Genomic DNA, 13,315 nt, shown 5'->3' on the forward strand with positions numbered 1-13,315 from the left:
TGACTTTAGCTGACCCCACTCTGGCCTGCAAGAGCACAGAGGCCAACAAGTGTGTTGCATGTGTTTGTGTGTTTGCGTGAATTGTGCGAACACTTGTAAACTTACACACACGTGGACCATGAGCTGTTGCTGTAAGGTCAAAATGAGGTTGTTGTTTCCCATTGATGTAAGGACAGAATACAAGCATACCCACTTACATTATGTCCCTGATTAAAAAGTATGCATATTTTTCAACAAAATAATATTTTATGAATGAATTTAACCTTACATAGTAAACCTATTTGTTCACATGTTTAAAAATTGGTGTAACCAGGGCAGTAAAAAGCCTAACAGCTAATCAGGAGACAGACAGTGCCTTGCTGCTCTTTGTCTTTACATGAGATTTGTTGCAGGTAATAACAATGCACCAGCTCAAGCGGGGACATGCAAATGATCAGATGCTAAAGCAACATTTCAATCAAAATGGATGTGAGATGTCAGATCGTTTGCATATACTGCCAGACCACTTTGAATCAGCAACCACACTGTCTGTAAAGGATCGTTTTAATCTAATCACTCTTGCTTGGAGAGATAAAAGACTGTGAGCCAAAGCTTTTATCAATCATGTCTTTATTTAAAATTTGATGGTATTATTTCTAGATTTGTCCAAACCCTTTTCCCAACAAACTATACATTAAACCCATAGAATTTTAACTCTCTGTTTATAGTTTGGTATCATTGACGCACAATAGTAAAGGACATTTAAACAAATAGCTACAGTGCCAATAGAAAAATAACTTTCTCAGGCCAACCTGTTTCTTTGTTTTCATTTCTTTTTTCTTTTATGCAGGATGTAAATTTGTTTATAAATTGTCTTTTGTGAATGTTTGTATGATTTCTGCAGCCAGCCTTGAGTTGCTATAGAGCCAGGCTCTATAAACTGCAGTTTTCACTCCTTCTCATTGGCTATTTTTTTTTTATCTATTGGAACAACCATGTTAACTTGGTACATGTATTTAAAGGGGCTGTGAGGAGTTCCTAAGTGATCTTGAAAAGTCTCCCTTCTTGACATATGCCTGATTGTAATCCGCACTTAAAAATGAGATTATCAGCGCCAATGTTACACAATACAGGTTATTCCTAAATGCTACTTCTTAGCTTCCTGATCGGGTTGAGCAGGAACAGACTGATTCTCAGCACATTTAAGTCTCTAAGACAAAATGGATAGTGAGAGGGCACAAGCTAAAGGCTAAAACACGAGCTAAAGGCTCAAAAAAACAGGCTTAAGTGTTCGTGATTATGTCCATTCCAACCCACGTGCAGCAGTTATTTTGCAGTGGTCTGTTCAAACTTGAGAGTCTATCAATAAAATGAAGAGTGAGGTTACGCTAGCTCTGCTTGGTAGAAAACTGGGTAGACATGACCAGGATTCACTAACTTTACACATTACGGACATGACTTAGAGCTGACAGTAGGGCCAAATATAGATGGGTACTAAACTATGGTACAATTTGCAATGTTTGCCTGTTTTCATGCTTTAAACAATGGAGCTACATAACTGTTGATATACATCCTTGGCTCGGGGAATTGCTTCCTGTAAAAGTTGTCTTGAACAAAGTAAAGGCCTTGTTTAAAGTCACGTCTTCACGACAGTGTCTATGAGACTCTGGGCTAGAAAGTGTCACTACAATCCAGTTTAAACAGATCCTTCTCGCAGCCTCCTTAAGTGATGTAATGTATGTTTACCTGAGTGGAACCATGTAATATAATGGTATGGTTATTGTAACATGGTTTGTGGTCTCTATTATGGTACATATTCAATTCTGTACCATTAATAGCTCATAATAAACCGAACATGTGGCTGTGAAAAAAGATTAAAACTGTTCCCTTAAGGCCCAAGAGACTAGATGGTCCCAAAAGGCTTTCTGCAGATGTGGAGACAGGACATCATGTCCTCACTTTCCATAAAAGTCCCCACAAAAATGTTTCAGTATACAGCAAAAGCATTCATTCAAAAAAGTCAAACGCCTGCTTATCATCTTCTTATGAGTCTTCCTGATGAAATTTTCCCAGCTGCAGATGGTCTGATGATCCTTGGATGTTATGCAATAACAGAAATGCTTAATGAAACTTGTGTTCCCCAGCACACACACACACACACACACACACACACACACACACACACACACACACACACACACCCACACACACACACCCACACACACACACACACACACACACACACACACACACACACACATACACACACACACACACACACACACACACACACACACACACACACTCAAAGATCGGGGAAGTAAAGATTTAGCAGCAGTAAGGCAGTGAAAAGAGAGACCTATTACATCACATCTGACCATATCACACACCCTGTCCCACTGCCCTTGTCCTTGCGTTCCCTCCGAAGTCTCCTACATTAGTGTGTCTAAACTGGCACATATGTGTGTGAGAGAACAAATGTGTGATGTGCACGAGTGTGACTTCAGCAGGTGTGAGAGAAGGACACTTCAAGAGAGGGGGAAGGGGAGAGGGAGCAAGAGAGAGGAGGTGAAAGGTCAAAATGATTTATCTGCAGCCTAGATTTTTAAGATTGTAACGCATGCATTCAAAGTTGTTTGCTTGTATACCATGCATATTGGCAACTCCAAGAGCAAAGTCTTAGCTGTGTCTGAGGTGAACCTGACTGATCTTTGTGTACATAACAAAATCAATTTTCCAGACCAGACAGCTGCTGAGGCTATTGACCCCAGAGGTGATTATTTCCCCCATGCTGTTCAGGCAAAACCCGCGCTCTCTTTGTTTGGGATTGACACATGAGTCTTTGACCAAGCTGGTATGTTTATATGTGTGTCTATGGATAAGTGTGTGTGTATGCATGTGGCTGACTGTGGGAGAAGTGCCTAAACTGTTGAACTAATTGAAATCCCCAAACAGCTAGAGGAGGAGTGGGAACGCCACAAAGCGAGGAATGTTGATGTCTCTTCCAGCATGCCTTTGGCTTCCATGTGTTTTTGTGGCTGTGAGAGTACTATGAATGATTAACAAGCTGCCACTCCCTCCTGAAACACACTTATTTGTGCAATCATTTGTTACAATTAGTATATATAATATTCAGTCACTCTTTCTGCATGCTCTTGCAACAGCCATTTGTACCCTAGAAGTAAACTGTTAAACGTTTCCTGAAATTTTCAAGGTGGGATGCATGAAATGCAAAAAGCCAAAATTTTCAAAATAGTTTTGAACGAATTTCTTCTGGTTTAAGTTCAACAAAGAGTCAGATTTAAAAAGCAGCGGGTAAAAGTCAGGGAAATTCACAATGAGAGAGTAGATATCAAGTGACTAGTGTATGAGTATAATCAACATGCATGAAATAAAGGTGTTACCTTCTGATCTGTGTATCTTTTTCCTCTCCTATTCAGTAGTATTGTGACTGTGTACAGCTATACCTTGCACTTGTGCTTTTGAAGACTGCCCATTCAAGGCAGGGTTTTTACACATTGTCTCCAATGTGTACAGTTAAGTTGTCTTTTGATCTTAAGGACAGGGCTTTGTGATGCCAGAGGGGTGTGGTTGTAGGTTTAGGAGGCTGTCATGTCAAACATTCATATACACATCACACATCTGCCACAGACAGAAAATGTCACCAACACTGAGAAAATGTCTGCACATTCCATGTCCTTTCTCTGAGTCACTCTTCTCCGTGGCAGAATGGGTGGACTGGGATATTGTTATTGAGAGTTAGTTCACTGTCTTCGCAAAAAGGCGAGTGACAGCAATAATTCTTTTCAACGCTGCAATGAGTGCATGTGGCTGTGTGTTCTAAGCAAAAAATACTTAGCATAGCCTTTGACTCTCATTTATGTTGTAGAATCCCAAGCTGACTACTGCAGCATCCTTGTCCTGCCTTTTGAGACCAGCAAAGAAAATCCCCTGCTGTGAGGGACATGTGTGAATGGACACTGAAGCTTTTGGGGGTTGGATTCCTGAAATTTTCGGGACTGCATGTATGATAAAGGAAGTGTTTTCTTGCTTTTTCCACTGCTTCGGCTGACTTCAAAACGTGCAGTATTAACTGTACTTAATGGTGTTAAGGTACAATTAATAGGAGGACTCAGATAAATGAAACAGTATTGAAAAGACAAAGAGTGATAACTGAGTTGGCTGATCACCAATTAAGTGATTGTATTTACAATTTGTCAAACTAATGAAATTAACCTTCATAAAAAGGTACAAGTGTTTTCATCCGACCTGATAGCAGTTGTTGGCACAAAAACAGATAAACAACAGAGCAGGGTGTATGTTTGTGTATGTGCAGAGATGGGCCTTCACTTGCATTCCTTCACTTGCCTTTTAAACCCTCAAGTGAGCCAGCTACAGGTTGAAAAAAAGTAATACAAAATAAAAAGGCCAGACAGAGTTATTCAAGGACGCCTTGTTGAGTCAGATGGTCAGATTTCACTCCCTTTTCCTTGGAAAATCTGCACTGCACAGAAGGTTGTTGGATAGATTTAATCCTGTATCATCACGTGGCATACTATTATTACATACAATACCACTGAAGGAGTTCACATCTTAACCTCAAACACAAACATGCTGTGATTTAATAAGATGATCTGGTTGGTGTTTATATAGCTACATTTTTTTCAACCAGCCACTGTCCTGGATCTGAGTCCACCAAATCACTCTGCAGGCAGAAACTACTACCCCTGCTGGCCTATGAGCTGAACTGCACTATAAAAATAAAAAAATCTTTAGGCCTCACATGTAAGCAAGCATGGTACTGACACATTACATTAACTTTGATTACTACTATACGAACGAAAATGCTTTCAGTGACACTAAATAATCAACAGAACTTAAAAGAGAAATATGACCAATATAAAATAAATGTTTTTAGACCTTTACTGCACGTGAAGAATAGGAGAAAAATATTTACTACCCATATTTTCCCCCATCAGTGTCATCTGGATAAGATTTTACTTGAGACTGTACACACACACACACACACACACACACACACACACACACACACACACACACACACACACACACACACACAAACAATGTTTTGGGGTCCTCCAGGATGAGAAGCAGGAACAGAAGTTGTTGCTTCCTGATCCAATATTAACTGTAACCTAGGAGACTGAGCTGCGGGGGGCAGTGTATTAAAAGATCATCCAGACACTGTGTATAGTTGTATGTAGAGAGTGTGTGTGTGTGTGTGTGTGTGTGTGTGTGTGTGTGTGTGTGTGTGTGTGTGTGTGTGTGTGTGTGTGTGTAACCAAGAGAGAGTATTGGATTCCATCAGTGAAACTATGGTAACTGTCCATGAGACTTGCAGGTCTCCTCCCCCCTCTGTCAGTCCAATTTTACGCAATAACCTCTATCCAGCATCTGTGACATAAAAGGTTTTGTGCGAGAAGTGATTCAGGTTTTTATTTCTCACTACTTTGGATGACACAGAGACAGTTTTTAACAAAGACAGAAGCTACCGCTGAGGAGTTATAGGTGAAGTCATGCTCTTGTGGTTTGAATGTTAAATACCTGAGGAGGAGCTTTCAATAAACACAGAAAAGATTAAACTTACTCACCAGGCCATTAGAACTGAGCTCATAACAAAAGACTGAAAAAACAAGAGGTCTTCAAACAACAATGTACATTTATTTTTACTTCTTATCAATGGTTTCATATCAATTTGTGGTTGTGCAGCTGAAACAAACTTGAATAAAATTGTTGTGAATAAATCAAGTGTAACTGGTATATATCTATTTAGAAGTAATAAAACACAATGAAAAAGAAAAAGAGAAAGTCAATATCCTTTTTTCCTCCACTGTTGATAAAATTAAGGCAATTTATGTTTCTGTCGTGACCCCCTGTCGGGTTTCGAACGCTTTAAAAACATTTAATTGGTATAAAACAATTTAATTGAAGAGTAAAATCAACAGTCCTGGATGTAAAGCGTTACTCAAAACGTCGATGGTATTACGGTAGTAATGGTAAGGACTCGTGATTAAAACACTTAATCCTGAATTTAGATAGGGCACTACGTATTTTTGGCATTCAAAGAGGAGAGTTCCGGTCAAAATATTTCAAAATAAAACATGCTTAGTTGACTTTGATCGCTGTTTTAGTGATACAGAGAATTTACTCTCTAAAAAAAATTTGATACAGAAGGTAACCACAGCATTATTTTTTTTCACGTATGCTTCTCAGTCGAAAAGCCGTCGCCAGAACAGAAACGTACACCCTAGGTAGTTTTATATTGTTAGCAAAATGACGACTCAGTTTCCGGTATTTTTCTGTTCGTCGGACAGACGTCTAGCTTGACGTATCTCCATGGCAACCAGTGTAGCTTCAACGGGTCCGGTCATCTAACGGCGCGTCCTGTTACTTTATTTAGAAGTTAACGGAGAAATTCCCACAAAAATAATGGAGATAAACTGAGAAACTGGGAGAAGGACATGAACAATTATTTTTTTTACATTTTAGGTCAGCTGTTTTGAAAAGTAATGACGCCATCACAGAGAGGCCGGTATGGATGCGAGGCGCGTAACACTAAATGGAGAAAAGCAGGTGGGTCAGTGTTTAATTATGGCTAATTTTCCTCTTCTTCTTCTCTCTCTCTTTTTAAACAAAAACCAAAAATTACTTAAAAAAAAAAAAAAAAAAACTTCAGAGGCTTTGCTGTTAAAATCTTTGAGTCTTTTTTTGTCCCATCTCCAATGGCTGAAAACAAACTCTGTAAGATTTAAAATGATTAAAACTATTTCACATATATTTACGTGATGATTTCTCAATGCACTAAGGGAAAAAATATCTATATGCTGCACTATCTACCTCCTACGCTTTAACTAGGCTCGGTAATTGCTGAAGCAAATTGAAGCAAAATGTTCTGCTTCAACTGTGGAAAGCTTGTTTGAAAAGTGTGTGTGGGACCAGCTGGTGTTTTTTGAATGTAAGGGATACCGGAGACTTGTCCTGCATCTGGAAACAAAACCAAACAAAAACACAACCCCCCAAAGACTGACTGGATAACATCTCGCTGTCTCCCATGGTGCCAGAAAGTGAAACGTCAAAGATGCTGTGGGTCTCTAATGCTTCATTAATCATGCAGATTCAGCTCAGCCTTAACCAGGTCAAACAAGCTTTTGTTAACTCATATGAGATTGTGTGTGTGTATGTGTGTGTGTGTGTGTGTGTGTGTGTGTGTGTGTGTGTGTGTGTGTGTGTGTGTGTGTGTGTGTGTGTGTGTGTGACTGTGTGACTCAAGGAAGCCTTAATAATTCATCAGGCAGGGCAAGGTGCCTGAAGAATCTCAAATGGCTCCTTTGCAGTCCATGTGATGGAAAACACTAAAATCTGATCAGTCGGATTTGTTTTCATACATGCGCACACACTTGAACAAAGGATGAGGAAGTGGTGTTGTATTACCCATGATGGTTGTGTGTGTTTCAAACACACAATTGCATAATAGTGCTACTGTCATTAAAAAAAAAATCACTAATAATCCCCTTATGTCTTTGTTTTGTCCTTACTCCCTATCTCAGATCCTCCTGTTTCCTTGCTGAATCGTGAAATAGGAGGACCTCAACCATGGCCCCTTCATCCCCAACATAAGGGACATCTCCACAGGTCTAACTTTCCTCCTCCTCCACCTCCTCCGCCTCCTCCACCTCAGCTCCCTTTCTTCCACACCCGGCATGCAGAGGAGAGCGCAGAGAGGCCTCGTCTGGTCACCATTGTCCGGCCATGTGGTCAGAGTGCGATACGAAAGGTATACTCTATGTTCACTATGTTCACCTTATGATGAAGGCTTTTAAAGCCCTTGATCATGAGGCACCTGCTGTGATGAATGAACCTGTTGAAACATTGTACCGGTCCTTCAAACATTATGAGATATGATTCTGTACAAGTCTGTTAAACTACAGAGCTAAAACCCCAAACACTCCTAATCAGGCAGAATAACATCTCATAACCTGACAAACCAAACAGTTTTCAAATTAAAACCTAAAAACTAATTTCACATTACGCATTAACATATCAAAGCTTTTGTTTCTATCCTACAATTAGAAATAAGGCCGTAAATTAGAATCTTTGACATGACATGATGGCCATTTGTGTCTCTTTATCTTCAAGGTAACTGTCCTGTTAAACCGCAGAGGTGTGGTGTCTTTCGAGCAACTGCTATTGGATATCTCTGAGGCGTTGGGGTTTCCTCGATGGCACCGAGCCAGAGTCACACGCTTGTACACGACCCATGCTCGAGAGGTGAGGCTCCAACACGACCACATTAAGGAGCTCTGCAGCCTCTAGGTGAAAACACCCATAGACGGCCCCTCTGATCACTACCTCCATGTGCCCCCCACACACACCCCTCTCTTTGCATGCTGGGGTTGTACCTCAGGCTAAGTGCTAGGGAAGAGGAGCATGTAAGCACGAAACTGAAATAGTTCAAGCCTATGTACCAGGTTTAGGTCCTTGTCATGACAGGGCTCCTAGATTATGTAAGGCAGCAGGACACCCCTGAAGGCCTATCTCTGTCAGTTAATGACGTGCTGCAAGGCGCTGCCATGCAAATGTTCACGTACATTTGCTCAAACAAGTTAACACATGACTCACCTGAAACTTCAGAGGCTCCTAAGTTATTTGACCCCCAGGCCAATGTCCCACTACAGTAGTGAAGATTTAGGAATGTCATGTTCCTGTTTGTATGCAAATATTTTATGCCACCAAGCTTTCAAAAATTAACTGATCAGAGCAACCAGAAAAAATTAAACATTTCATTTTAACTATCGATGTATGAATTTCATTTAAATGCTGATAATTTTTTCTGGTACTTTTCCCAGTAAAAGTGTCTGAAATGTGTTTGCTCTAGTTTCATAATATGAAGATTTGCAGCTTTAGGTCCTGTCTTGGCCAAGCTTCCTTTGAAAAGATATTTTTACTCCTAACAAGCCTGGTTGAAAGTTAAATTATTTTTTTGTTTTTGGATGATTGGTTTGACCAAGAAGAAATGCAAAAAATGTCAATGTGGTCCTGGGAAATAGTGATTTTCACATCTTTGGGATACTGAACTGACTAAGATTGAAAAAATGTAACATATTAAAAGATAAAAGCATATCATTTGTTGTAACCCTTACACCGTGAGAGTAATCAGCTTTTTTAATAAAAACTACCTTACTTTAAATTTCTACTCTGCAACTTTGCAAACTTCTAGAAAAACAAATAACCCAAATAAACTGAAATATTCCAGAGAAAGACAAAAGATAAGCTTAGTTCTACTGGGGTCAAATGTTATTTCTTTATAGCACCAACTTCATTCCCTTTCTTTTTCCAGGTAAAGGGTGTGTGTGACTTCTTCCGAGGTGAGGTGGCTCTCCTGGCACTGGGTAAAGCTCGCCCGGATCTGAGCAGTGTACAAGAAGCTCTGGAGGAGCTGTTTCCAGAACATCCCCATTACAGGGCTGATGCACTGCGAGCCTGGGAGAAAAGGCTCCGTCCAGTGCCAGATAAAGCAGCCAAGGCAGACAGTGGATACAGTGAGGGGACTGACAGCAGCGAGACACAAGCTAGAAAGGAGGGAGAACAGGACACAGATACACATGTCAAAAATCAAACCAATGTACACGCAAACATACAGCCGCCTCACTATATGGACACACACCAGTCTGAAAAGCATCATAAAAAAAATTCCTGCAGAAAACCTGCTCATAAGCCAAACCATCTGCAGAGACTACGAATCAAGGGTGGGGTCAGAGAGAGACCGCCTTCTGTGATAGGTCCTTTTAAACATGAGCACAGTCTAAGGGAGGAAGACATTCCCTCTCCTTCTTTATGTGAGAACTGCTTTGTAAGAAGGACCAAAAATCATGAACCGGAGTGGTTCAATCCACTCTCAGGTAGGGTCCCACTTCCTCCAGTTTCCAGGAAACAAAAAGAAAGTTGTCATACAGAACAGGAAGAGAGGAAAGTGTATGTTCATACAAGCCCTCCTGCGTCTCCTCAGCCAATCAGGAAAGATAAAGAAAAAAGTGTTCCCCAGTTACAACTTTTAAATCCACTTCCAGATGTGGGGCATCCAGACGTAGAGCAGGAAGTGACCTTTGACCTCCCCTCCGATGGTGCTGATGTCACCCTGGCAGATATTGAAAGATGCTATGAGATCGGACGTGTGGTTGGGGATGGCAACTTTGCAGTCGTGCGAGAGTGCTACCGTCGTGACAACAGGCAGTCACTTGCTATGAAGATCATCGAACGCTCCAAGCTGATTGGTCGAGAGCACATGATGCAGAATGAATTAAGTCTCCTGGGTAGCCTCTGTCACCCCCGTATAGTGCGGCTGTTTGCTCACCATCACACGCGCACTCACTCTTACCTTGTGATGGAACTGGTGAGTGGGGGGGATCTGTTTGAGACTATCAGTGAGAGGGGGAAGTTTCCGGAAGCTGAAGCAGGATTGATGGTGTCAGATGTGAGTGAAGCCCTAAACTTCATCCACCGCAAAAGTATCGTCCACAGAGACCTGAAACCAGAAAACCTGCTGGTGAGTGACAGATAAACAGGATTTAGACAAATTGCCACAAGGGGGCACCAAGGGTACAACTTAAAAGTCCTAAACATGATTACAGTAGTTTTTTTTAAAGAATGACTTGTTGTGTCTTTTCTTTGTCCAATAATATTCAAAACCTATAATTGTTGTTGGTGTACAAAATCTCTCCTAAATCCAAAGTTCCACATTCATATTCATCTTCTGTCTGACCCTTTGTATGAAACTTCCTCTTGATTTCCAAGTCATGCTAAGTCTCACTATTATGTTACACCACTACATTATCTAAAGTATAATTCTATGAGCTCCAAAATGCAGAGTGTGCCTACACATTTCACTTTGGTAAATATAAGATCTTTAAGAAAAAAGGAAAAAAAAAACAACTTGTCAACTCAGACTCATTTCCTGTCTGTTTTTCCTCCTCTTGTTCTCTCAGATTGAGCGTGTTGCTGCTGACATCTGCAGGCTGAAGCTGGGAGACTTTGGTCTTGCCATGGTTGTTACTGAACCAGTCTTTACTATATGTGGCACTCCCACATATGTAGCCCCAGAGATTCTCTGTGAAACAGGTAAGCGCTTCATCATTTTTTCACCTTTAAATCTGAATATTTAACCTGTGCGTTTCCAACTTTACTCCTGTATTTTCCAGGTTATGGTGTTGCAGTGGATGTTTGGGCACTGGGTGTTATTCTCTATATCCTGCTATGTGGATTCCCTCCATTTCGCAGTCGAGATCGGGACCAGGAAGAGCTATTCCAGCTAATAAAACAGGGACAGCTCCACTTCCTGTCGCCCTACTGGGACCCTATTTCAGAAGGTGAAAAGTAATGATGGATGATGGATGTAAAGATTTCAAAGTGAAACCAATTTGTTGGGCTTGTTACAAAGAAACTGAATTCTCCTTATTGACCAGCAGAGAGCAACATGAGAATACCATTCATTGGGGACAGATGAGAAAATTATGCCACTATGGACTTGATTTATTACCTCAGTTCACGTTTTTTTTTGTTTTTTTTTAAATCTTCTTATAACCTCGACTGTTTCCTTTTTTTTTTTTTTTTAGAAATCTTTTTATTAACATTTTGGCAATTAACAAGGCAATATATAGAACATATCAAAACCATAGCTGTACATAAAATGAGAGAAAAATATATGTTTATAGATAGATAAGTAAATACATACACAGTATGTATCAATATAATTTCAATAAGGTGTACAAGGATGAAAGTATAATGGAAACCGTGCTGTGCTGGTGACCTAATATGAGAGCAGAGTCCAATAAAAAAGTCCCAGACCTCGATTGTTTCCTTAAATTAAAAATGGCCCAATTAGAGTAAAAAGACAATACAGATTGTTTACTAGTGGTTGATGCAGCCTGTGAATAACAAGTTGCTGACATAGAGAAGTGTGCATTGAACCTTTTGTTCATGTTTGGTCATTTGGCCATCCAAATAGCCAAGATGGTAATGGCTAAAATGTATAACAACGTGTTTTAAATTCTGCTCTGTCTGTTTATGTGTGCAGAGGCTCGAGGCTTTGTCAAAGCCCTGCTACAGCCAGATCCCACGGTGAGACTAACAGCAGAACAGACCTTGCTACATCCCTGGGTGAAAGCTATGGCTTCAACCTGCAGGAAGAGGGCGCTCACAGATAAAGCTCAGAAAAAGACAGCAGCTTCAGGAGGAGAACCAGACAGAGACCAAGAACATGCCTGGACCAGTACAGCAGGGGCAGAAACAGACCAGGCAGCAGGTTATGGCAGGGAAGAGGTACAAATTGCACCTCTGGAGTTTGGTGACATGAAGACTGAGATGAAGACTGAGAGAAGAAAAGATGAAGAGAAACCACAACAGCAACAACAAGAGACAAGTACAGTAAACAAAATATCTCCTCAGCTCAAAGAACACACTTTATCAGAGGTCAAACCTGGTCAACAGGGATACCTCTCCACAGACCCAGAAACACCTGACAGGGAACATTACAAACAGGAAATACAGGATCCAGATCCTGGTGAAACCAGCCTAGGGGCTGGTCTAAATCAGCTCAGTGCACTTGCAGAACACACTGAGTCTCCAGCCCTATGTAAAACTCACTCAAAACCTCAAAACAGCCAACAGCAGACACCTCCACATTCACCACATCCAACTAATCAGGAACAGGAAAGTGCCATCGGTCACTAAAAGCAACACCATCAAAACCCTCTCTAATCAGCAGAACATCATCTCTCACCTGTATAACCACAATCTGTCTGAACATACACTTCCACCCACACAGGCCTGACCCAGCTGTTAATCATCCATGTAATCTTGTGATTAGATCAAGGTCATCACTCCCATTGTATCAGACAATACCCCTAATTTCTCTACAAATGATTTTTTGAATGAACTGCAGCTGATGTGATTTACTTTGAATAGAATCTGATTGATGAGGCTAGATGCATCTCATAAATCTCTGTATCCTGGTATTATGAAATGACAATGAGAAGTGGTGTAACAATAGAGACAGTAAAGCAGAAAAACACTGAGTAGAACTTGTGCATATTGTAGTTTGTCATTATATTGTTAGTTGTGATGTGTTGTATCATGTCTTTTTGTGCATTTCTAGAGTGTTACGTCAGGTTGTGTTACACAACCTACAGATGAGGAAAAAGCTGTGCTATAATGTCAGCCATTAGCTTGTGGTAGCTTTATTTGATAAATTGATTGATCACTTTTTTGATATCAGTACTTCAAGACCATCTCTTCCAAGTCCTAGTAAAGTTTGCCATAT

At 40.5% G+C, this 13,315-nt stretch overlaps 1 protein-coding gene across 1 annotated transcript; it reads left to right on the plus strand.

The window, feature by feature from the left end:
• Positions 1-6,346: 6,346 nt before the first annotated feature.
• On the plus strand, positions 6,347-13,274 carry dclk3 (doublecortin-like kinase 3). Its single transcript, XM_074686124.1, has 7 exons — positions 6,347-6,573; positions 7,548-7,774; positions 8,137-8,268; positions 9,338-10,543; positions 10,983-11,115; positions 11,196-11,363; positions 12,071-13,274. The coding sequence occupies exons 1-7, from the start codon at positions 6,510-6,512 to the stop codon at positions 12,724-12,726; spliced, it is 2,586 nt and encodes an 861-aa protein (XP_074542225.1). The 5' UTR covers positions 6,347-6,509; the 3' UTR covers positions 12,727-13,274.
• Positions 13,275-13,315: the final 41 nt, after the last annotated feature.

Source organism: Halichoeres trimaculatus, unplaced genomic scaffold, assembly GCF_033239565.1.
Source record: "Halichoeres trimaculatus isolate MK-OKI-2021-1 unplaced genomic scaffold, fHalTri1.1 fHalTri1_scaffold_14, whole genome shotgun sequence".
Lineage (NCBI taxonomy): Eukaryota > Metazoa > Chordata > Actinopteri > Labriformes > Labridae > Halichoeres > Halichoeres trimaculatus.